General features: G+C 35.1%; 1 protein-coding gene across 2 annotated transcripts; it reads left to right on the top strand.

Annotated features, from left to right (window-relative positions):
* Positions 1–365: 365 nt before the first annotated feature.
* On the top strand, positions 366–21,918 carry LOC120429253 (uncharacterized). Of its 2 annotated transcripts, none has more exons than XM_039594468.2 (4): positions 366–711; positions 2,930–3,377; positions 21,214–21,371; positions 21,438–21,918. In XM_039594468.2, the coding sequence occupies exons 2-4, from the start codon at positions 3,323–3,325 to the stop codon at positions 21,642–21,644; spliced, it is 420 nt and encodes a 139-aa protein (XP_039450402.1). In that variant the 5' UTR covers positions 366–711; positions 2,930–3,322; the 3' UTR covers positions 21,645–21,918. The 2 variants fall into 2 exon arrangements, with proteins under 2 accessions (XP_039450402.1, XP_039450403.1); XM_039594469.2 differs by lacking the exons at positions 21,214–21,371; positions 21,438–21,918 and adding exons at positions 20,603–20,757; positions 20,818–21,124 and having other exon boundaries at positions 470–711.
* Positions 21,919–24,682: the final 2,764 nt, after the last annotated feature.

Raw genomic sequence — 24,682 nt, 5'->3', positions numbered from 1 at the left:
CTCCACCACAGCGATGGAAAGGGAAACTCCTCCCGAACTCCAACCGAAAACAACCCCCATTCCACTTCCTCGCCGAGAAAGACCCGGCAAGCCTCTCCGGTACGAGATGACCGACGCACCGGTACTTGAAATTATATCCGAAAGCTTCTCCTCGCCTCATCTCCTTTCGCTTGCATCTTCTCGGGTTTGGCCGCCGCGATGTTGTTAGTTCAAGCTTCTTGTCCGAACCGACAACACATTTTGTGTACATGTCTTTATAAAACTGCCGAGATTTCCGCACCGGACTTCAGTACAAGACTGACCGATCCCCAGCTCAGAACGACCTCCAATCCAGCGAACACAACCCACGAAACACGCGAACCTCGTCGCGAATCTCCACCCAAGAACTCTCGTTACGATCAACCGTGTGTGACTTCATGTGTGTGTGTGTGTATTTGTGCGTTTAGTTCGATAGTTCGGTAGCATAACCCTGTAATTGCGAGGAGATTCCCTTTTGGGGAGAAGAGCGGTCAAGTGTGCAAAAACATAAAGTGAGAGAGAGAGTAAGAGCAAGAGCGGTGATCTTCTCGTTCAGTTGGTATCGGCATCAGCAGCCAGCAGGCAGCAGTTGAAGGTTCTTTTCTCTTGCGGCCCTTCTCCGCCGCGTGCTGATCTTCATCCGCGCGTTTTCGCGAACCTGAGCCGAAACCCTGGAGCTGTAGCTTCTCCTAGGTACATGAACCGAACGTCAGTGACGTGCGTGGTGGATGATAGGGTGGCCGGTGGCGAATGATCACATTGATCATGATTGTCATGATTTTGCGTTCGACACTACAAATTATGCTTAGTTTACAATATTTTTGCAAAATTTGTTGATAAACATTTTTCCTTTTTATACAAAAAAAAATTAGTCATCATTTATCAATTGACATCAACCAGGAGACTTAGAAATATACACATATTGACACATTTGATTAAGAACCAAAATCCTTCAAACCCTTCAAAAATAGTGCAACCAACTTATGCAGAGTTGTTTTGAAGGAGAAACCCTTAAATAATTTGATAATTTGATCAAAATGTAGAGCTTTTCAGAGTGGTGAAAAGTTTCCCTTGAATATTATTGCACCTTTGTTAAATAAAATTCTTTCTCATTACATAAGAAAATGTGAAATATTTTCAAAATAGAAAAAAAACTTGAAAATTTTAACGGAAATTATTGAGCAATCAGTTAAAATCGATTTTAAATGCATTCCCCTTTAAAAATCTTTTAAATTTTTTGCCAATTTTCGATGATTTTTTATTACTAAAATTTTAGTTTTCATAAATTCTCACATTTTTTGAAAAATTTTAATTACAAATCGAACTAGTTTAAGATGCATAATAAAAAACTTGTTAATTTAAAAAAAAGCATTTGAAAAATGTTTGCATTAGCCTTATCACTTATCAGATATTGCTATTATATTTTTACTGATAATAAAACATTTCTTCATTTACCTTGAAAAATATATTAATTTGATGATTTTTTTTAATATTCATGTTCACATTATTTAATTATTTTAATTTTTTTATCAAACAAAGATATTTTGCTTTTCGAATCTGAGATTATCAAGAAGGGTTTTTTTTTCAATTTATAACGAAAATTTACATTTTAAAATTTCGTGTTTTTGTAATTTTTCAATTAAAGCCGCAATATTTTTTTTTTCAAAGAAAAAATTACAGAAATCAAAAACAATTTAAATAAAATGCAAAAACAACAAATATGTAAACATGTTTATGTATTCTTGATTTTTAAAATACTTAATTTTAATGTACTATTTTACTAACTAAAAGGTTTACCATAAATTTTTATATGCATTTAAATATAATCGATTTTTTATGATTGTTATGGTTAAGGGTATTTTCCTTCGTATCTGACCAATTCATCAAAAATTATGAAAAAAAAATATTCCGACGTAAACATGTTTATTTTTCTACTGCCAATTATTTAAACTAAAAAATTAATTGAGCTTTATGTAAAGCTTCCAATTCAGGTATTTTCTGCATCAAACCTGACTTCTTCAGTTGTATTTTTGGATTCATCTTGATTAGTTTTCATCAATTTCAGTTTCTTTTGGCTAATCAAACTATCTTCCATAAAAGATTTTGTTTAAAAATGTATGAAGTTTCATCAATGTCTATTAATCTCAAATTTTTTACACCTAAATTTAAGGAAAATTACGCAAAAAAAGTTATTTTTAACCATCAAATTTCAATTGAAAAAAGCGAAGGCTCGAAACACCGCTCCAGCACCAAATAGCGAGAATTTGACATCGGACTCGTGATCAGGGATTGAAGTTTCCCGTTAGTTTCACAGTTTCTCGAAAATCAGATTTGGTAGAGAATATACATAGAAAAGTTTTTCTTAGTTTCCCCCAGTTATAAGAACTAAGTATATTAAGAAACGTAAACATCAATTATTAACTGTTAGTTTATGTGTTTATTTTGAGTGATTATAATGTTGAAATGATTTTAATTTTAAAAAACGCAGAATAATAACAATTATGAGACTGCTTAATTTTATCTGTTTTCAAACCATCGACTCCACACAAGAATTTGGAACATCAGAAAATAATATTTAAAAATATATTTCTGCCAAAGGCTAAGATTAAATATTAATTTCATAAAGTAAAAACAAAACTTCTTGCAAAACAAATAGTTTTGATTGTTCCAAGAATGTAATTCTGCCATAATATTGATGAAAATATACAAGTAAATCCGAATCCGAGAGATATTTAACATATTTAATTAGAGGCTATTAGGAAAATAAACACATTGTGATTAAAACAACCCACCACCCACTTGCAAACCTGACCATCCTGTTCGGCCACCCTAACCACACCACTGCTCGGCACAGAACACTCATTCTGAGACTTCAACCCGGCCTGAACTGACTCATTCCCGCTCCCTGCAGCCATCCAACACAACTTACCAGACCAGCGTACCACCAGCCGGCTGGGCTTGTCGACCACGATCGCGACTTCAACGACGACGACGACGACGCCGAGAGAGATCATTTAAAGGCAGCTGCAATCAGTGCCCGATCAATCATTGAGCCGTGAACGTGACATTGGACGGATCTTGCCCAGGTACACACATCGCAACGGGTTGACCCTTTCGCCCCCTATCGGAACATCAGAACCCATCAACACCTTCCTCAACGTCTTCTTCTTCGTCACCATCATCGTCGTCACCGGAAGTGATTTTTGGCGGAAATTGCTCGTGTTGTGTGTGTGTGATTGCGAAGAAATTATTTGAAGAAATCAACCAAGAAATTACCAGCGACAGCAGCAACAAAAACAAAATCATGAAGTGCCTAATCTTTGCCGTTTTGTTCGTCGCCGTGCTGGTCCAGAATAGCGGTAAGTGGCCACCCCCCTCCTCGTGACAGCAACTATTTGCCGGCACCACACCACCGCCTTGGGGAACCTGTGAACGTCACCGCGGGGGAGAGCCGGCCAATTGGCCGTGATTAACTATGCGAGCGCGAAAGTGTGTCTATTAGCGTGTGCGTTCGACGCCCCCGGGATTTTGGGAGGTTTTTGGACTTGGGAGTTTCGACAGGCAGGGAGAGAGAGTTTTTCCTCGCACAGCATGCCAAATTAGCGCGCGAAAGACGAAACGAATGAGAAAGGAAGAAAAAGTGTTCATAAATCGTGTGTGTGTGAGAGAGTGGTCGTGTGTGACTAGGTGATAATTACACCGGGTAACGTGGAAAGAGTTTGGACTGAGATTCGGTACTAGTGTGAGGTGACCAAAAATTGTCAGTGAGTGTTTTGAAAATAAATAAACTTGTGGCGAATTCACATGACTTATTTTTAATCAAATTATCATGTTTTTGGAAATCAAATGTTAGTTTAAATAATAAATCAAAGAAAATGATCCATTCCAGTTTTTATCTGATCTATGTGATTTTTGTTAACCTTTAAAGTTAAATGAAAGAGTGGGAAGGAAATTTCTTAAGCTTCAAAAGTGCGTCCAAATATTAAAAAGCAATAAATGTGCAAAAAACTTAAACTGCAATGAAAATACAAGTGTTATAAATTGGGGACAGAATAACATTCTCTAAAAAAGCTTCATTTAACTAGTTAAGTCTAACGCAGGATAAGTAAACCTATATACATTATTACATTGGGGCTAATGTAAATAAAAGTTTTCAAAAGGCCAGTGAATTTTTTTATTGGTTCCATTGTTGAGTTTTTTCAATCTAAATCTATGTAACATTGAGAAAATCTCAAATTTTCATGTTTTCTAATATTTATTTAATCCTTTCAAAAGATGATTTCCAATCATTCCTGAAAGGTCCATAGACGATTAAAGCAAGAAATTTTACCATGCGCAAAGCGAACTGTCAAACTTTCTGAGCGATTTTCTCGAAACACCGGGAGCCCCAATATCTCTGGATGGACCACATTGGCTAAAATTTGGAGTGAATACTCTCACGAAGCCCGAGTTTGTTTTTTTTTTGTAATCAAATATCAAATATTTGCATTTTTTTTGTATGAAAAAAAAAACAATATTTTTATCTTCAAATGACTAGATGAAATGATAATTGAAAATGAAAATTTCAATGCCCTGAAAACTGATTTGAAAAACGTGTAAGTGTGTGCTCTTAGCAACCCTAGACATTTTTCCCAATTTCCATGTATGTAACCCCTTAAAGTGAAATGAACGTAATATCTATACTTTTTTATTAGGTCCTATTAACAAATGTAACATGATGTGTATCCCTTTCACACCATAGTTGTATTGTTAATTTGATTTTGGTTAACCGCGGTGAATTTAAACTGTCAAATATCCACCAAGCACTTAACATGATTCGAGATCCCGGACGCTTCGAAACCCGGACACCTCATCTTGTTTTATCAATTATTTGGATACAAGTTCGCATTATGAATGTCAAAACTGTGTTATTTGATGAATTCTAACATCAACTTTCATGCAAAGTTTATTAGAACGCTGTAGTAACGCCAAAACAATAAAATTAAATAAAATTATAAGTTTACCAAACATGTGAAACATTTCACTGAAATTTTTCATTGTCGTACGAAGCACCGGGAAGGCAAAGCAGAAATTTATGGTTTTGGTTTCCTTAAATTCTAAGTAAGTAAATCTTTCCCAGTTCCTGAGGGGAACACCCTTGAAGAGTATCGGGGCCGGCATTTACAAAGCGGATTCAGTGGCAGTTTCATTCTCAACTTAATGTTAACATGTTAAGGTTAATGTTAACATTCCATAGGTCGCCTCCCTAAGGAGTCGTGATAAGGTCCAGTTTGTGACGATACACTACCTTCCCTTTACTAAGCAATCGATTCCAGAAGGGAAAAGATCACCAGTTGTGCTGGTCCGAGCCGGGATTTGAACCCCGATCTACCGCTTACGAGGCGGAAGCGTTACCACTGGGCTACGTGGCTCGGCAAATTTTTATATAAAATATCGATTGTTTTGATGTTAACACTTCATTTGAGACCTAAAGATTCACTAACATTTCAGTCCAAAGTTGTGCGATTCATAAGCAAAATCGAATGTCCGAAATTCGAAACAAAAGTGTCCGGGTTTCGAATCAGCTTTTATCAGTGTCCGGGATTCGAAGCAAAACAAGTCATTTTAATTTTCAAATTCTGATGAAAAATTGTTTGAAAAGACATATTTTACATGCATTCTCCTAAAATTGACTGTTTTTTATTGATTTTTTCCTTCAATTATATGCATTTTTTGTCATCTGGTAAGGTCATTGCAAATATTTTTTAAAGGTTATGTCCACGACTTTTTCAAATCAAAAAACATAAACTTTAAAATTATTTGCAACGGCCTTTATTTGGAAAAGGTGGAGGGGATTCTTCAAAGTCAATGATGGATATAAAGGAAACTATAACGTATAATTAATATTGGTTTCCATATGATAAAATTTGTAAGCGCGATTATGAGGTTTCTTTTTTGTAAATGAAATATGTTAACCTGAAATAATCATTTGAAACTGTCTCTTATTTCTACCGGAATTTGTTTCAAAAAATTTGTTATAGGTATTTGAATATGAAGACGATTTATAAAAAATGTGCAACATTTTTTAAGTTATTTTTGTATAACATTCAAAATAATTTTGGAGCTAAGAATCAATGATTTCAAAGTTCTTCAATTCTTCAAATAGATAATAAATCTGCAAAACAAAATCTATTATAAACTGTTTTAGAAAGAAACAAGGTTTAGTTTTTCTTATAGCTTACCAAAAAAATTCATCGGTATGTTTAGACGATTGTGTCAAAATCAGTCACTTTGACGGGCATTTCAGGGCATGATTCCCTAGGAGCCAAACTTAGTAACAAAACTTTCCTCTCCACGCGGCCTATCCCCGATTCGCAAATTAAGACCTCCCACCGCGCGCAAAACGATAAAATTAAAGACTCTTAAAGATTGTCATAAACGGCGGCGATCATTGTGTCAATCCGCGGCATGCGGCCACCGCGACCGTGTCCCCTGCCCCTTGCCCTCCACCGGCAAGCCGGAAAGATTAACGGTGCCGCCGCCGCGTGGCGGAGAGTGTTTTTATTAATTGACTACCATAACGGGGTAAAATAGAGAAATAACCATACCACTTATCCTACTTTTCCCCTAAATGGTTTCCGCGAAGCTCGTCTCATTCTGCCCCTCGTGAAGACCCCCTTCTCCCTTTTTAACGTTAAGTGAACGTGTATGCTGCTGCGTTAGAAGAACTCTCTCTCACACTCCAAGCTCCAAGTACGTTCCCCCTTAATTTGGCTCATTTTACACACTGGAACATGAAACCATAACGCGATGGTAACGCTCTCCCCCTCCTGGCGGGCAAATGGTGAAGCTGTGTACATATCACTCAACGTGGTTTTATGATATTTTTGCATGCTAATCTGTGTCTCTTTTTCACCACTTTGGGTTTTCTCTCTCGGTCTGTCTGTTTCCTTTCTCACTAAATCATCCGATCCGGTCGAAGTGAGTTAATTAAAATTGCATCCAGATATTATAGAACTTTGCAAACACACCGCAAATTGTAATGATTTCGAGTCTGTGTGTGTGTTTCTGTTTCTGTGTGTGTGTGTTTAAGTGTATTCAATAACAGCAACCGCATGTGAATGTGTGTACATGGTGTAATTGGGTGGAAACATGAAACAAACATTTGTAAAGTTTACTAACGATAACCACGAACGCGATACGGTTTAGTGTATGATTCGGTTTATCATACATATGCTAACATCCACAGTTACCTTATAAAATAACTTCAAAAATAGACGTATGAGAGAAAGCCGTATTCTCGTTTTATTTTTAATAAATATTTTCTGAAAGAGAAAGCAAAAAAGTGTTTTACACGGACATCTCATCTTGTTTTATCAATTATTTGGATATAAGTTCGCATTATGAATGTCAAAACTGTGTTATTTGATTAATTCTAAAATCAACTTTCATTTAAAGTTTTTTTGAACGCTGTAGTTAATGCCAAAATTAAAAGTTTACCAAAAATGCGAAACATTTCACTGAAATATTTCACAGGCGTCTAAAGCACCGGGAAGGCAACGCAGAAATGTATGGTTATGATTTCCTTAAATACTAGCAAATTTTTATAAAAATATCGAGTGTTTTGATGTTAACAGCTAAGTTGAGACCTACCCTAGTAACATTTTTAAACTTACTGGTTTTATCATGGTTCTGACAGCCCTCATACGACCTAAATAGGCTTTTATGGCCTACTTAAAACCTAAAATGTTACTAGGGTAAAGAAGCAAAATCGAGTGTCTGGAATTCAAAGCAAATGTGTCCGGGATTCGAAGCACAACGAGTCATTTTAGTTTTAAAATTATGACGAAAAATTGTTAGAAAAGACATATTTCGCATGCATTCTCTTAAAACTGACTGTTTATACTACATTCTGATGATATTTCCTCATTTCCGAATTATTACATGATTTTTTGTCAGCTATAACGAAAATGATATGCTTCTAAGTGTCTGGATTTCGAATCATGACTTTATATATTTTCACTACAATACAATACAATTTTTCATCTGGAAGCAAAATTCCATTTTTTTTTATTTTAAAATATTTTCAATTGAAAATTCGAAAAATTTCACAAAGATTTTATTTATTCAACATTGAAATTTGACGATAGTTGCCAGACTAAATAAAACAATTCGGGTTCGATGGAAAACATAAAGAAAATTCATTTTTTCTCAGTTAAAATTTTTGCCAAACCCGTTTCTCAGCAACTAACTTTCCCATGTTCAATGTTTTAAAGTGAAAATTGTAGAGAATTTATAATTTTATTTTTTTTTTTCAATAAAAACTTTCCAGATATGCCGATAAATATCCCTTGACTCTGATCAAGGTTGAATACAAAAAAAACTAAATTGCAGATTTCAAACACAACTTTCAAAATTTTAAAACAATTTATAATATTCAACAATCAATTGTACATGGTTTGTAAAAAAATGTTGATTTTTGGGGGAAATTTTTAAAGGGGACTGAAAACTTGAAAAAAATATATTACAATGGCTTAAACATTGTTAGTGCTTTTCGATTACAAATTAAATTTCATATTTAAAAATATTTCCAATGATTCTGTTTTGCACTTTAAATATTTGATCACAATTTTTCAATAATCAAACACCTTTAATTAAAAAAAAAAACAAATTAAAAATAAGTTGAAAAAAAAACTATATTTTCAAATAATTACAAACCATTTTTTATGTTTAACGAACCAATGATGCAAAGCGGGTTCTTTGGTCATAGGGAGGCGTTCCACAAAGTTTCAGTCAAATCAGATAATTTAAAATTTGTTTTTCCATAAAGTCGGCTGATTTTAAGGAGAATTGCTCAAATTTTGTTACATTGAACGATTGTTCAGCTTCTTTTTAAAAAAAACTCGATTTTCCACGAAACGAGCTAAGAACAAAAGTAACACTTCATTGTTCTTTTTTTCATTTTAACGATAATTAGTATTCATTCGATGAAATATCATAAAACATGAAAAATGAGCTCTTCCTGCGAAATGAAAAGGTTGGAATTTCAGTGTTTCAGCCATTTCTCTATGTGACGGGACACACATGAAGATTTCAAGAAATAAAATGTGATATAATGTAATTTATTAAAAAAAGAAACAATAATATTGTCATGCATTTATTACTTAAAAAAACCCCAGGATAAAAGTATTTTTATGCATTTGTTATCATTTGGCAACATATGATAGGTATCTTTCAATATTTTTTTTTACACAAATAGGTGAGGTTTAAAAAAAATTACTGCCCACAAACGCATAATTGTCCGATTTAAAATATAATGGAGCTGAGCAAAATGTTTAAAAAATTGACAAATGTTTTTATAAAACTTTCCAAAATGTTTAAAGTTTTGCTACATGATTGAGGTTTTGATTAATTAGTCAAAAAGTGTGTTTTTCTAAATATTATTTTTCGAAGTTTTCATACAAATTTTACGTTTGAGCATAAATAAAGTAATTGTCTGATTTTGCTCATCCAAAGTCTTACCTTGATTTAAAACTGGTGGAAATGTTGACATTTTTTTTAATGCCTACATATTTATTCAAACCTTTCATCATGAGAAACTAGACTCAATTATTGGAAGACTCGATAAGATTCGTTTATCAAAAGTTCGATAATCTAAACAGGAGAATAAAATCTCGTCAATTTGTACAAAATTAAGAAAATAATTATGTGCAGCTTTGGTAATTTGTTTAAATAATTCAAATTCGGTCAATGTCTTAAAAAACAAAGTCCTCTTCAACAATGTTTTTGATTTTTGGTTTCAGTGCGTACCAAACCAAATCAAATTGTGTGACTAAACCTGATAAATTAACCAACGAGATTTTGAGCATTTAGCCATGGAACCATCATCGATCGATTCTGGTGATGGCTCACCGGAGAAGTATTTGAATTATTTCTTGTCCCCTCGCCCTGCTCCCCTTACCGGTAGAGGGAAGGGAGGTTGAGTTGGTAGCTGTGACCAACCGGCCATGAAATGTTGCCCGTTCGCGGTTGATTATAGCCAGGGATTCAGAGGTAGAGAGGAAGACGCGCGCGCGCTGTAGGTCGACCAAAGGTGCTAAAGGTAACGTGGAATAACGCAATTATGCGGATCGATGAGCTTGCGAGCATTGATGATGCTTCTTGTTCGCGTCCGATCATTGACTGCCACCAGCATTATTTTGAAGTATTGCCGGGTTTTTGTTGTTGTTGAAATCTTCTCTTTCAATTTTGCGGGCTCGTATTGGAAGCTCTGGAAATTTGTTACGATATGCGAAGGTCAACAGATTCACGATAATGGAATGAGGGAGACGTGGAAGATTGGCTTAACAATGATTTTCTCAAAAGAACTGGAAAATCATTATTCAATTATTTCCAGATATTCAATAAACCTTGGCTGCCTTTAGCGTACGGCTTTCCTGAACTATTTTTTTTTCTTCTTTAAAAAATTCGCATGCAATACAAGCTGCTAAAATTGCTCATCAAATAACTCCAACATCCGCACATTTAGCAGTAATTTTCGGCGCTAATTAATTCGCAGAACTCAACGGCGCGTTTATCACCCCATTTGCCGCGCGTTAATAAAAAAAACTAAATGCCAGTCTTCCTGGAAAGACAAGACCTCCGTGACTCGGAGTGGTCGTCCGACCGTTTCAAAAGCATAACGGTTTTTCTGCGCAAAGAGATTGCAAAAATCTCGCGAGGCACGTGGAGGTCATTGTGGCATTATCATCGTCATCAAAACGTTATTTTTTCCATTGATGGCCGGGTTGAGCATCCACTAAGCGCCAATTTGAGACAAAACGCACAAGTATTCATTAAATTTCGACATATTAAGCCCGCATGAAGCGCGTCGAAAATCTGGGCGCATCGAAATAACTGAGAAATGGGCAGCGATACAAAGACTATCAGTGGAGCCAGAAACTGTTGTTTTTTGTCGAGTTGTTCCCCTGGGCCACCCGGGCTCCCAGCATGTGTGTACTGTACAATCAACTGCTCTTCTTTTGAAGGTACTTATGCTTTTGTGGTGGGTCAGAATTTCGACCAAGCGAATGTTCGTACTCAGTTGTTTTGCTTTCCTTCAACGTCCGATACTAGCACGGGATAGTGGGGAACTTACAGAATTTCATTCAGCACCCACTGTAAAAAAAATCGAAATTAGAGATTCTGTCTCTTATCTCACTTGAGTAAATTCCATAGAAATAAAAGCCAAAACTAAAGTTCAAAGGTTTTGTGTTGAAATTCAATCTCACTCAACCAAACAAACTTTCAGGATCAAAATTTAACAGCTTTGACATGTTAGACAAACTTGGAAAGCATTCAATTTCGAATAAAAATTCAACTTTTGGGGTTATTTTTATGGAAATATGTAGCGCACTGCAGACAAAAAAAAATGGGTTTGCATTTTTTTTTTGGATTTTTCACATACAAATTTCACCTCCGAGTATCAATGGGAAAATTTTCCTAATATTTGGCCCAGTGTCCTAATATATCCCAAGGAAGATTAGGAAGGATTAAAATTTTATCTCGCAATCTATGTTTTCTACGACTATTTTTTTTTGTTCAATAGTATCGGAGCAAACCCTCAAAAATCAATTTTTTAAACGTTGCCATTCAGGCCTAATTTTAGAGAAACGTGATGTTACAAAGAACTTCCAGAGTACTATTTCGTTTTATTTAATTTAATATTATGTCCTAAGCGTTATTTTTCTTTACACTTGAAATGTTTGCTTATTTTTGGGCTCTGAAAATGTTCAAAATATTACTTTTCTATAAAACGCTTATCCCTGAAACGCAACGATGAAAAAAATCTTTTTTGGTTTCCTTCTAATTTCTTATGCTATTGACAAAATTATTCGTAGAAGGCGTAGATTGCGAGATAAAATATTAATGCTTTGTACGTTGCTTGGATTTGAATACACTTACAAATTTCCAGAAGAAAAAATCCTAAAAATATTGCTGGAAAGTTGGGTTTCATGAAACACCCTCATCGTGAACCACCCTAATCATCAACCAAGCGAAGTAGTTTAGTGAAAAACTCAATTTTGAGATATATTCAACGCAGACGACAAAAGAGTCAACTATTCTAAAGGAAATACATAACGTAAATAAGGTTTGAAGCGACTCAATTAAGTTTAACCAATTAAATGATAACAAATTTGATTAAAAGTTTTATATCTTTCAGCTCTGATCATGTTCGAGAGAAGAGCAAGAAATTCGAAAAAAAAATTTCAATTTTCAACCAAATTTATAAAAGTTGTAATTATCACAAAATGGTTTATATATTATTACACATTGTCACAAATTAAGAATATGACAATGAACTCATAATTATTATTTTTTTCGTGAAGTCTTTTTCTAACTGCGATATATTTTGTAAATATTAAACTTTTTTTTGTATTAAAAATGGATAAATCTACGTTACAAAATTTATCCTAAACGGTTTCAAATCTATTTTTATGTTTTTTTTTTCATCAAAAATTTTAAATTTTTGCAGTGGTTATTTTTGCCTCCTGATTTGTTGGAGGAAGACAAAAAGTTATCAAATGAAAATAAAAAAATATCTCACATTTTTTTCTAAAGAGTAATCTTCCCAAAAAGCAGAAATGAAAACTGCATTGTTTTGTCATTGTTTTGTCATTATTTGTTCATCGACAAAAGTCTTGATATATTTTTTCTGCTGTTCATCAGAAAATCGTTAGTGAAAATTCGTAAAACTGTATTTTGGGAATATCGGTTTAGTGTCTAAGGCAAAATTGCAGTTTGCGAAAAAAAAGATTCAGCCTTTAAAAATTGTTCGCATTTTGTTTTGATTCACTTTTTCACAAAAGCTAAATCCTCAAAAACTTTATCTATATGAGGCAATTTTTGAGGTATACAGAAAAAAATTAAGGTAATATTCATCAGGAAATGGTAACAGATTTTGTGACAAAAAAATGATTAATATTACCCCAGAAAATAATGAATTTTCATCAGTTTTTGATGAATATTCATCTGGTTCACATTTTTAAACATTTTTTATGTAATATTACTCAAAAATGAAGTAATATTCAACCTACCAAATTTTTAACATTCCAAAATTAAACTTGTTTTTTCTGTGTAATGAAAAGCACGGAAAAAATTAACGGAATTGTTAATATCTGTAAATTTTTAGTTTTAAGTCCGAAAATATTATAATAATAAATTCTCTACACAGAAAAAAAAGTTGAATTCTTTAAGGTTGAAAATTTGGTTGGTTGAATATTACCTCTTTATTGTGTAATATTCCTTGAAAAATGTGTTATAATGTGAACCTGATGAATATTCATCAAAAACTGATGAAAATTCATCATTCTTATTTTTATGACACAAAATCTGTCATCATTTCCTGATGAATATTACCACATTGAATAAATGGAAATTATGTAATTCGGTAGTTATTGAATATTCCTGCAAACAATTAAAATGAGAAAAAAGAAGATTTCAATGTGAAGTGTTAAAATATTTTGAAATTTTGTGATGTTTTTATTTTATTTTATTTTTTTAAATTTCATTTAAACTAAGTTCTTCATAATTTCCATTCATCAACAGTCTAATTATATCTCGTTTAAAAAATCTAGATTAAATTTTCAAAACAACCTATCCGGCTATTCATGGCTTTCCTATGCAGATAGAACCTTTTAAAAATTTGATCTAGAAATAACATTGCAACCAAGTTGACCCACCTTACCCCAATCTCCCGAGTCAGCAAAAAAAAAAGCAAACAACATATTTACAGTAAATTGCAATTCCAACCCGTCCGAGTCGGGGTTCGAGCACGGGAAATGGGAGCACTGAACGAGTAATGTTTCCACTTGATAAAGTTGAAGGTACCATTGTTGCCGTGTATTGAAGAAGCGCTTCTTCTGACGTAAATTGGAGCGAACATCCCTGGCGACTAGCTCGGGCTTAAGCTGGCGTACTTGCCTCGACAGAAAGCAGAGTCTAACAGGAAAGTTACTGTGAAGCACATGTACAAAACCTTTTCCTTAATTGCGCACATCTACGTAGAGTGGGGAGGTTCCGTGTGGTGACACCGACTCTGTACACATCGAGCGCGTTTAAGTTGTAATTAAATTATCCGGTTGTTGATAATGCAGCCAAGAACATGTAATTAAAACAGGTTCTTGCATGAATGGTACCACCTTTCTGGTGGCTAGATAGCAGCACTTGCGGAACGTAGCAAGAACAAAGGAATGCTGTAATGAAGTGGCTTATAATATGGTAATTTTCCTATTAATTGTTAACTAACGACATAAGTGAGCTATGTTAAAAGCAATTGCAGGTTCTTTTAAATTGATATTATTAAAATTAGAACAAATAGACAGCACACTTCCATTTTACTATCCCATTTAGTACAATCCGCTTTTTTAATGATGGCCATTATTGATCTCTTGTATTACCGATACCTCGAAAAAATAACTTTTGATAAATTGTGTCGGCGAAGCAGTGTTAACCAGGAAATATCTTTTGCTATTGCTCTAATATCTGACCAGGAAGCTCGCTTCAACAACAATGGTCGCTAATTTATCGCTGCTACTTGGCCAACAGGAATGTGTACAAACGAAAACGGGGAAATTAAGCCGGGTGACCGGTTGACTAATGGGTTTGCCGGCTTCGACCAAGACCAACATATTTACGCGAAAGCGCGCAATAACTGGTCGACGTTTCGGCCTTGGAAATTAAGCTTTCATCGAGTGTTGCCAGAGTGATCGCGACGCCCGCTGATTACAAATTTAATTTCACCGGGGTGACACGGAAAAAAATATTTCATTGTTCTTAATTAAAATTGTTTGAATGAGTTTGAGATCAAATTTTCCTTATTAGTTTAGAGCAGTTTCAGGTAAGATTTTCCCACTTGAAACCCACATCCAACATGAACTAGTCCCGCTTTATGACACATCAATGATTGAACCGGCATTGCCAATAGGCGACGAACCTGTTCCAGAACGTGCCGGCGGCTCCCCCGCCAATCAAACTGGACCGATTTGCATTCACACTTTGCAATCAAATCGCGATTCGATCGAGTCGTAAAAGAACCCAGCTCAGCCATATCTAATGTGAACTAGTAGGGTAGAAACGACTTCTACAGCTCGGGAATAGTTTGGGCATTATTCACCGAACGGGCTGAATTTAAATCGGGTGCCTTAATTGTTTCCGCCTTATCGGGACGTGGTCAGGGCGTGGGGACCTAATTGCGCCTCAAAGATTAACCTCGACTCGCGTGGTGTGACAACAATATCTGAATACTCCCCGGGAACCGGTTTTGGCTACCTGTGTGCAGCTCCGGTTGTCATCGGCAGGCTGGGTTTCAGGTGCACCACCGGGGGGTCATTTATCATACTTAAGGCTACCAACTCTTGCTGAGCAAAAATCCGTACAGTTTGCCGATATGACACCATGGTGTAACAAAAACTGCCAATGAATTATTTAGATAAATTAAATTTAATAAATTTGAGAATTAAACATATAAAACTGTGTCGTTTTTACAGCAAACAAATTTCACAAAATGCTATCAGAGTGCTTATGACATGCACGTTTAAAAGTATTCATAAAATAAACCGTGATTTAAATCAAATCATTATGTTCTTCGATTTTTTTTGTTAAGCGTTTAAAAGTTTACGAAATGTCAAGTTTGCTTCTACGAATAATATCGTACTTAGTGTTTTCACGAACACTTTTCTAGAGTTTTTTATTGAAAAGGTCCTATAACATGTGAAACACAACAGTTTATAGGACCTTTGAAAAAAACTCTAGATTTGTTAATTCAAATTTTCATATGTTTTCACAAGTTTAAGAAAGCCTTTGGAAATAGATAAATATATTTAGTAAGGAATTTCTGAAAGAACAATTCTAGAGTTTTTTTAAAGTTCCTATCAACATATGAAAGACAATAGTTAAAAAAAACTCTAGAATTATTGATAATCAAGTTTGAATTGAGGAAACCCCGGAAAACTCTCCCTTTTAAATCAAACTCACAGAAAAATAAAAATTTCTAGTTAACAAAAGCTTCGACCAAATCAAAAGCAATTCAATGATTAAAAAGTTGTTAAAATTCCGTACAAATCCGTATTATGCGTAAAATTCCCTACAAAAATTCCGGCCTGTTAAAAATCCGCGAAGAGGTTCGAAAATCCGTATGGTAAGGAAAAAATCCGTACAGTTGGTAGCCTTAAATACTATAGTTATAATAACAAACGTGTTTCGGTGTTGATATCAACAGTCGAATGAATCATCGAGTGCAGAACTTTGATAAATGGGAATGATAATGCAGAAAGCTGAAAACATACATGAAGCCCAATAAAATAATTCTGAATTTCAACAAGAAATGAAAAGAATTCAATTCAATGAATTGAACCAAAAAAAATCCGTACTTCACTGAATAAATAATTCAACATTGCACAATACGCTCTATCCCCTAGACATCATTCGTAAAAAATGATCGAGTCAAATTGGCTTCAACCAGCCCAAGATGATGCTTCTATAAGATGAGAACGTGGACTAAAGCCACTTCGAAGAAAAAAAAAGTGATCAAAGACTTATGAATACAAACACTCATGTTTCCGGAGTGAATCATCATGCTCGATGGGCTCTTCCTCACTGATGATCGGGTCAAAAAAAAACTTTTATATTTTAGTCAGACGGATACACTTGACCAATTCTCTGGATAATTATTCATGCAAATAAATTCTTAATATAATTTCCAACAAATCACAATTTCGTGATGAAAAAAAATATGACTAAAAAGTTGTTCTAATTTTTTTTAAAAATTGTTGCCTTCGTGCTTACTTGTCGTACGTACATTTAAGAACAACATTTTGTGCAGCTCACAATGGCTAACCTTTTGACCTTCACAGATACCCCAAATTAGATTTCGATCCTGAGATATAAAAAAAAACGATCCGTGCATTATGAAAGAAGTTTCAATCTAGTCGTGCTATCTTGACACAGTCTAAAAATTGATGTAAGCGTCACAATTGGCCGAAGGGATTTCCAACAACCAAATTCAACCAAACTTTGGGGCAATACACAGTATGGTCAACCAAACAAAACGTGTTTGTTATTGTTTACATTGCGTGCTCTCGTTTATTCAAGATCAAACAACCCCCCCCCCCCTCCCCCCATTCAAAATTGGCCCGAAAAATCCGGGGGCAAAAAAATATGTTTTCAAAAAAATATCAAAATTTCAATGGAAATAGAAGTCTAATCAACTGGGAACAATCTTCAATGCATTTTTTCTGCATTGATAATCATATTCAACATGTTTGGACTCGTTTGAAAATATTTTGAACTTTTAAGAATGCACAATGTTAGAGAGTCGAGGGACATAAACTTCAAAAAATATTTGCAACGGCCTAACTATTTTAACAAAATAATCGTAACTTGGTTCAAGTTTATTTTCCTTTCTGTAAGTTTCTAAAAATATTATTTATATCCCCTCAAATATACAAATAAAACATATTATTTATATCCCCTCAATAATACAAAAATATTGTTTTTTGAAATCAATTTTCAGGGACAAAAGAAAAATATTCAAAAATCAACAAAAAAATTTGTCTCAGCTTTTGGTAGTCCTCATCTGTATCTTTGACTAAGACATCAAATCGATCGAACTAATCCTTCAAATGATACAGATTTGTGAATTTTCACATATTACTTTTGTATGGACAACTGATAAATTCGTATGAAAATAATATGGACAAATTGATGATGCAAATCGGCTTCTTTGGGCATACGAAAGGCACCCAAAAAGTTTTAGCCAGATTGAAAAATACCAAAAGTATTTTTTGGAAAGGCTGATTTCCTAGAGAATTGCTTTATTACAAAATTCCAACTGGGCCATTCAAATTGTAATACCCAAAACGGCTTACTTTGTCTAGGAAAAAATATAAACAGAGAATAGTAGTTTATGCAACAAGTTGCAAAAAGAGGATTTTTTCAGCACGAGTCGTACATTAATCCAATGAGGTTCACCGAGTTGGATAAATACGAAGAGTGCTGAAAAAATCAAGTTTTGCAACGAGTTCCATACAACATTTTTTGCAATTCCAAAAAACACACACTGAGTGAAATTTTAAGTCAAATTTTCATGTATTTTGTCAATAAATCGTTTAAATCAAAAAATGTTGAAAAGTGTTGCTATTCGATTCTGTTATTTTTGGTACAGAAAAGTAGGCTATTTCGTCGTTCAAGAATGACAGGAAAAGTGAGTAGTTTCACGACGGAATTGCGGAAGAAGAAGAGGATTTTTTCAGCACGAGTCGTACATTTATCCAACGAGGTTCACCGATGTTGAAAAGTGTTACTTTTTGAAACAAGTGCTGAAAAGTTCAACTTTTCAGCACCCATTTCAGTGCTGAAAAGTAGAACTTTTCAGCATTTATTTTGAAAAGTGTTGCTATTCGATACTGTTATTTTTGGTACAGAAAAGTAGGCTATTTCGTCGTTCAAGAATGACAGGAAAAGTAAGTAGTTTCACGACGGAATTCCAAAAAAGTTGTTTTTGAAGTTCAAGAGAATTGCTCTGAACAAAGAATGCACCAAACTTGGTGCGAACACATTCAGGTGAATAAATCGAAAGCGGCGTTTGTTTTTTTTTTCAGCAGATAGAAATAAATTTAAAAAATTACTCGTTACAGAGTTTACAGAGAACTGCTCACCTGTTATTAGCTGGGTCGTTTATTTTTTTACATGATGAGCTTCTCGACGATCCGGGAAGAACGTTGGCGGTAGCCTTTTTTTGCCAAGTTGACCTCTGTGCTGACGGAATCGCGCCGGACTATCGGTAAATTTGTATCGGGATGGGAAGATGGAATGACTCGGCTAGATTAGCCCGTATGGGAACCAATCGCGCGCCCACAGTAATACGATACATTAAAGTATCGAAAAGTTGCTACATCGGATGGATCGGATCTCCAGAGATGGCGATTACTGGAACCTGAAACTGAGAAGCTACCAAATTTGGGCTTTGTCCGTAGCTGTGGCAGGAAGTGATGAGCAAATGATGATGATTAATTAAAAATAAGTACAGATATCACTTCCAGCACTCAAATTAATTATAGAAATTTCCGCATCTGCTAATCAACGAATGGCGTGGTAGCGGATTTAATCATCTGGAAAACAAAATCAAAATAAACATAAAACACTGCTCAAGCTGAGCGCAAACATTTGGTCCAGGCCGGCCGGCAACCGGTTCATAGCTGCGGTGGCGCCACCCGCGCCAGGTGGAAAATTAAACAGAAAACGAAACCTCGTGTGCAGCACAGATGAATGCATTTCGCGGGGAAGATTTAATCAACTGTACAGGTGCGATTGGCTTCTAGTTTGGTGAAGCTAATGGATTAACGAGGCTTGCAAAAAGTGAAAGTATTTGGAATTTGGTGTGAGATATGCCTCTTTTTGACTGGAATTTGAAATTTTCAGTCACATTCCAGAAGCTCGTGCCAGTAATAAAACAAAAATCCCATCCGACCATAACTTGAACTCTTGAACGAGCAGAGCGCGCAAGTACCGTTTTCACTAATTATGACGTTATAAAAGATGGCAGTAATCACTATCTATCGATCGCGCAGCGTTTAGCGCGGCTAATGAGACAGTAAAATCAAACTGCTTTGCATCAAGCCGACCGGCCAGCGGAGATCCGTTAGCCATTGCTCTCCGAGCTATTAATATCCAGCCCACCAGACGGACGGGGTTGATTCGCAACGATGACACCACCACCATCTGCGCCCTTCTTCCTCCAGAGTATCGGGGATTCTTGCCCACTTTATCGCGAGATGCGATGATGAAGTAATAAAATTGTACGGAATTCATGAAGCTCCAGAAGGTGAACGTCATCGGGGCTTCCAATCGGAGATCGATGCCGGCTACCACCATAGGTTTTTGAAGAGAAGCTGAAATCATTCATCATTTTTGCGCAGACAATTAATCATTTGCCTAACTTTTTATGTTTTTGAGCATTGACTTCATCTAAAGGTTTTTTTGTGATTCTTTGGTTTTGAGCATAAAATCCGTATTATAAATTAAATTCAAGGGTCAACACAATGACTCCTTGTGGCTGATGATGATATCATTGAACAATCAGCTAAATGTCCATATCTTTTACAATAATTCAAGTAAAAATGGACAATTGTTGCCAATCTATTTACATATTACCGTGATATTTGTAATGTACCAAATGACTTGCACCTAGATTTTAATGTATTTATCACATTGCATGTTCTAGCATTAAATGTTTCTGAAATCATCGTCATAAACATACCATATCATAGCTGTTGTAAATAGCATGTTCACATCACACCACTATCTGCACATCCATATCATGCACAAACAAAATCATCAGTTCCTGCACGAAACCTTTCTGCATGTTTACTATTCTGTACAATCACCGAAGCATGTGTTCCACAAATGTGAGACTTCTGTATCTATCCAAGCACCACCTTCTGCATGTTCTACCGCACACCGTGTTCTTGATCACCTGGAAGCATGATGTAAGCACCTTTACCTTACTCCAACACCTCTTTGGAGTTCGTAAACCTTACCTTTCCAATCTTTTCTGACCAACTTTCAGCTGCCGCCCCAAAATACCAGATTCTGGAGCCCCGCGACGGCTACATCCCGGTGTACATCCGATACGGTGACGAGCCTCTGGCTGGAATTAACCCTGCGCTGGCCGCAGCCTTCCACGAGCCGGTGAACCGCGTCAGCCGTGCCGAACTTGCCCAGGTTCTAACCTCGCCTGAATGCTTTACATCGGCTCAACAACTAAATTCAATAAATTTGCAGGTTCTCCAGCGGGACGAATCCCCAAACAACACGTCGAGCAACTCGACCTCGTTATCGGTATCGGCGCTGTCCGCCTCAGACGAGCACCGCATTGCCCTGGCCGTCGCGGCGGAAAAGGCGCGAGCAGCTGCAGAAGCTGCCGCAGCGGCTTCAGCGGCCAACAAAGTCTAAAAGTTCGGGAGCCCGAACAGCCGGAACTACTCTACCAGTTACCCTGTCCGGTTCACCCATTTACTCGTTACTCAAAACACCCATTGTACCGAACAAAAGAGACTTCAATAAAGCCATACCAGAGCCGTAAAACTTAGCTGCTCTGCGTTTCCTTGACGTTTTCCCCCCACCGACTGAACTTCTCCGTGAACCACGTTTAAAACTGTTTTGATTCTGTAATTCCAGAAAGCGCTCCGGCCAAATACCAGGATCTGCCGAAGAAGGACGGCTACGTGCCGGTCTACATCCGCATCGGCAACACCCCGTTGGACCAGATCAACCGTGACTTGGCGGCAGCCTTCCAGAAGGCCAACGCCCGCAGTGTCCGGGGCACGCTCATCCAGGTAACCAAAATCCTAAACCCACAAACCTAAACAATATTCAACCCCACCCTCTCAACCCGGTTTCAGCAACTGAACCGCAACGCGCGCTTCTCGTCCGAGTCGAGCAGTGCGTCCAGCGAGGAGACCAACCACATCCTGAAGCGTCTGGACCCGAACTACCACAGCTCCGAGAGTGACCCGAACACGAGCGAGTCCAACTCGTCCGAGCAGCTGCTGCTGAACGATATCGTGCCGGCCGTGAAGACCCCGGTCAAGGCCGGTAATGCGCTGTAAGCGGGTGCATGCAAGGAGTTCTTCTTTACTGCCAACTCTGCCGGCACGGGCGGAATGTGATTTTCTTTAATATATAACTTTAATCATTTTAACATACACAACTGCACTCATGCTTCATGATTCATCAACGAAACGTACGATTTTGAGAGGTCACAATAATATTATGGTTATGCGCGGACACGTGCGGACTACGCGCAGTTACGCGGCGCGCGATAAGGTGTCATCCTACGGTGAGATTATTGTAAGTTCAGCGAATAAATTCTTATCGGCATAATGACTTTTGTTTGGATTTCGGGGTGATCACACTTTCCTATGAATTCAATGTTCAATTCGTTTTGAAAACAACATTGTAATTTTTTTAACATGGCTCCTAAAAGTTTCCCAAAAAAAACTGGTTTTATCAGATCCATATAAGTTTTCGAGTAAAATTTAAATTTAAAGATAAAAATACAAATTATTTAGGATGTTTAGGCTTTAGGAACTTATTTTCTGCTGTTTATATTTTATTTTATAACTTTTTCCCTTCAGTTTGATTTACTCGATACATTAAAAACTCGCAAACTCTGTTCGCATCTTTGAATCAATCAGCTATTGAAAGGTACTCTTCAGTAAATGTACACAAAAAATGGTTTAACAACAAAATAAACTAAATTCAATTTATTTATTTTTCTTTCAATTTTAAATAACGCTAGGGATATTTTTTTATAAATTTCGAGGGGTCTATAGTTCAGTCCACATTTGTGCTAATATTTTTATGGTATATTTTTATAAAGAGTAACTTCAATAAACTCAAATTATTCTGCCCAAGGATCAACACTTGAAGATCTTTGTAGAGAAATAAAAAAAAACACTAAGAGTTTAAAAAATATTCAATGATTGTGTTTAAATCAGTTGTATCTATTTTTGTTTGATATTGACCCCCATGAAACTTGGATTTTTGTGTTTTCTTAAAAAAATGAATGTTGATTTTTTGTTTTTGGTAGAGTTACATTGTAAATATTCAAATAATTTAAAATATTGTTTATTTCAAATAAGTACTGAAAGTAATCCTATAAGTTTCCAATATTTTGCCGAAACAAAAAAATATAATTTTTCACACAAAAAATAGTATTGTATCTCATAGCTTTTTGTCTATCTTACAAAAGAAATATAAAGGATTTGCTTTTGAAAAAATGATCTACTTGAATATTTTAAGAAATTTGTTTTCGGACTATGGGAAATATATCCTAGTACTTCATCCTTAAATTACAGCTAACATTAGGATTGTTTTACCATTTTGAATAATAATTAGATGAAATAAAAAGTAAGCAAACAAATCTCTTTTGTTAAAGCTTAAAATAATGTTTTAATATCTGAAAACTGAAAAAGTTTCTAGGAAAAAAAGTCAAAACAATTAGCAAAAAGCAAAAAGCAAAAAATAAACAATTTTTTTTGGGAAAAATTAAAAGTTCACTTTGTAGGTAGTGTTTTTTATCAACATGGACTTTGATGGCCTTGGCTCCTAGGTGATTAATGTATGGCGCCCTGTCTTTACACTACACATTTTACAATAATAATTTTTTAGCATTTTTGAATGCAGCCAGTGTGCCGTTTTTAAATTGGATCAAATTTTATTTAATGGGATACGTAAATACCAAGGTTGTTAATCGAAAGAATTATCGTCGATAATACTATCGTCTAACGATAACGCTAATGGTTATCGTTATCGTCGGGACGATAACGATACTCTATCGCTATCGTTATCGTTATTCCGATAATTTTATCGACGATAACGGCCGATAACTTATATTTAATATATTTTTAAAATTGACTAAAACCAACCAAATTATGTTTAATTTTCATGCTTCCTCTAAGTAAATATTTTTTGATAATCACCGATAGAATTATTGGAATAACGATAACGATAGATTAACGTTTTCGTCACGACGATAACGATAGAACTATCGTTATCGAACCTCGATAATTATATCGTTAACAACCTTGGTAAATACAAGTTGAATGTTGCTATAATTTTTTTTACCTTTTAATGTGACAAGACTTGATTTCCTCAATGTTTTCACAAAAATGCCAAAATCCAATCACATTATAAATGGTTCATAAACAAAGTGGCAACTTTTTTCAATTCAATTTAGTTTTATTTGTAAACAATCAAGTTACAGTGCGTCCAATTAGGAACAAAACAGACTTTTGGAGTTCCTTTCAGCTGTGGTTTACATCGTAATTCAATCGAAATCATTTGGCTAATTTGTATTTGAAACAGAATGTAGGGCATGTATTCTCATTAATTGAATTGTTTTTTTAATATTCGACTAATAAACCTTAAAAGTTTTCCCGGATTTGCTTTATTTTATTTTATTTCATATCAAAACAAGATTAAACAATCTTGTTCAGTTAAAATGAGTGAAATAATTTGAACTTTTAGCGACAATTAGCACGTTAAAAATAATTTTCAAGGTTTTCATCTCCCTATTCAAAATTTTAGATTAAAATCAATATATTTGGAATGAAATCTTTAATTTTATGCAAAATGAAAAGAAAAACAAAAGTAGTATTTTTTAACTTTCGCGGGAATCATCCACCCAAATAATCAAATATCGTTAAAATTAAACAGGACTCAGAAAAATCTGAAATATTTTTAAATGTTGATTTCAAAGACAAAAAATACCTTTCATTTTAATTTGAATAAAACAAAGCTAAATTCTTTACATTTCTTATAAAAACTTTACCTTTCATATAAAATAGCAGTAAAAACGCTGAAATTTTTTAACAATTCTTCAAATGATTCATATCAACTTTTTTAATTGTAAACTAATAAAAAAGACTTATATAGTCTGTATGGATAAAATATTTATTATGTTATTATTTTGAAAAAAATGATTATAGAAAATTGAAAAATTTCATGAATTTAACGCCGTCCACGAAATCGTCAAAAATCTCTAACCCTATGTTAGTAATTTAACAAGGATATTCACTCGATTAATTCTACAGTGTTTTATGAGATTATTTTCATTTCTGTTTGAGTTTGATAAATCATTTGG

Source organism: Culex pipiens, chromosome 2 (genome assembly GCF_016801865.2).
Source record: "Culex pipiens pallens isolate TS chromosome 2, TS_CPP_V2, whole genome shotgun sequence".
NCBI classification, from domain to species: domain Eukaryota; kingdom Metazoa; phylum Arthropoda; class Insecta; order Diptera; family Culicidae; genus Culex; species Culex pipiens.
This window is presented reverse-complemented; position numbering and strand designations above follow the sequence as displayed.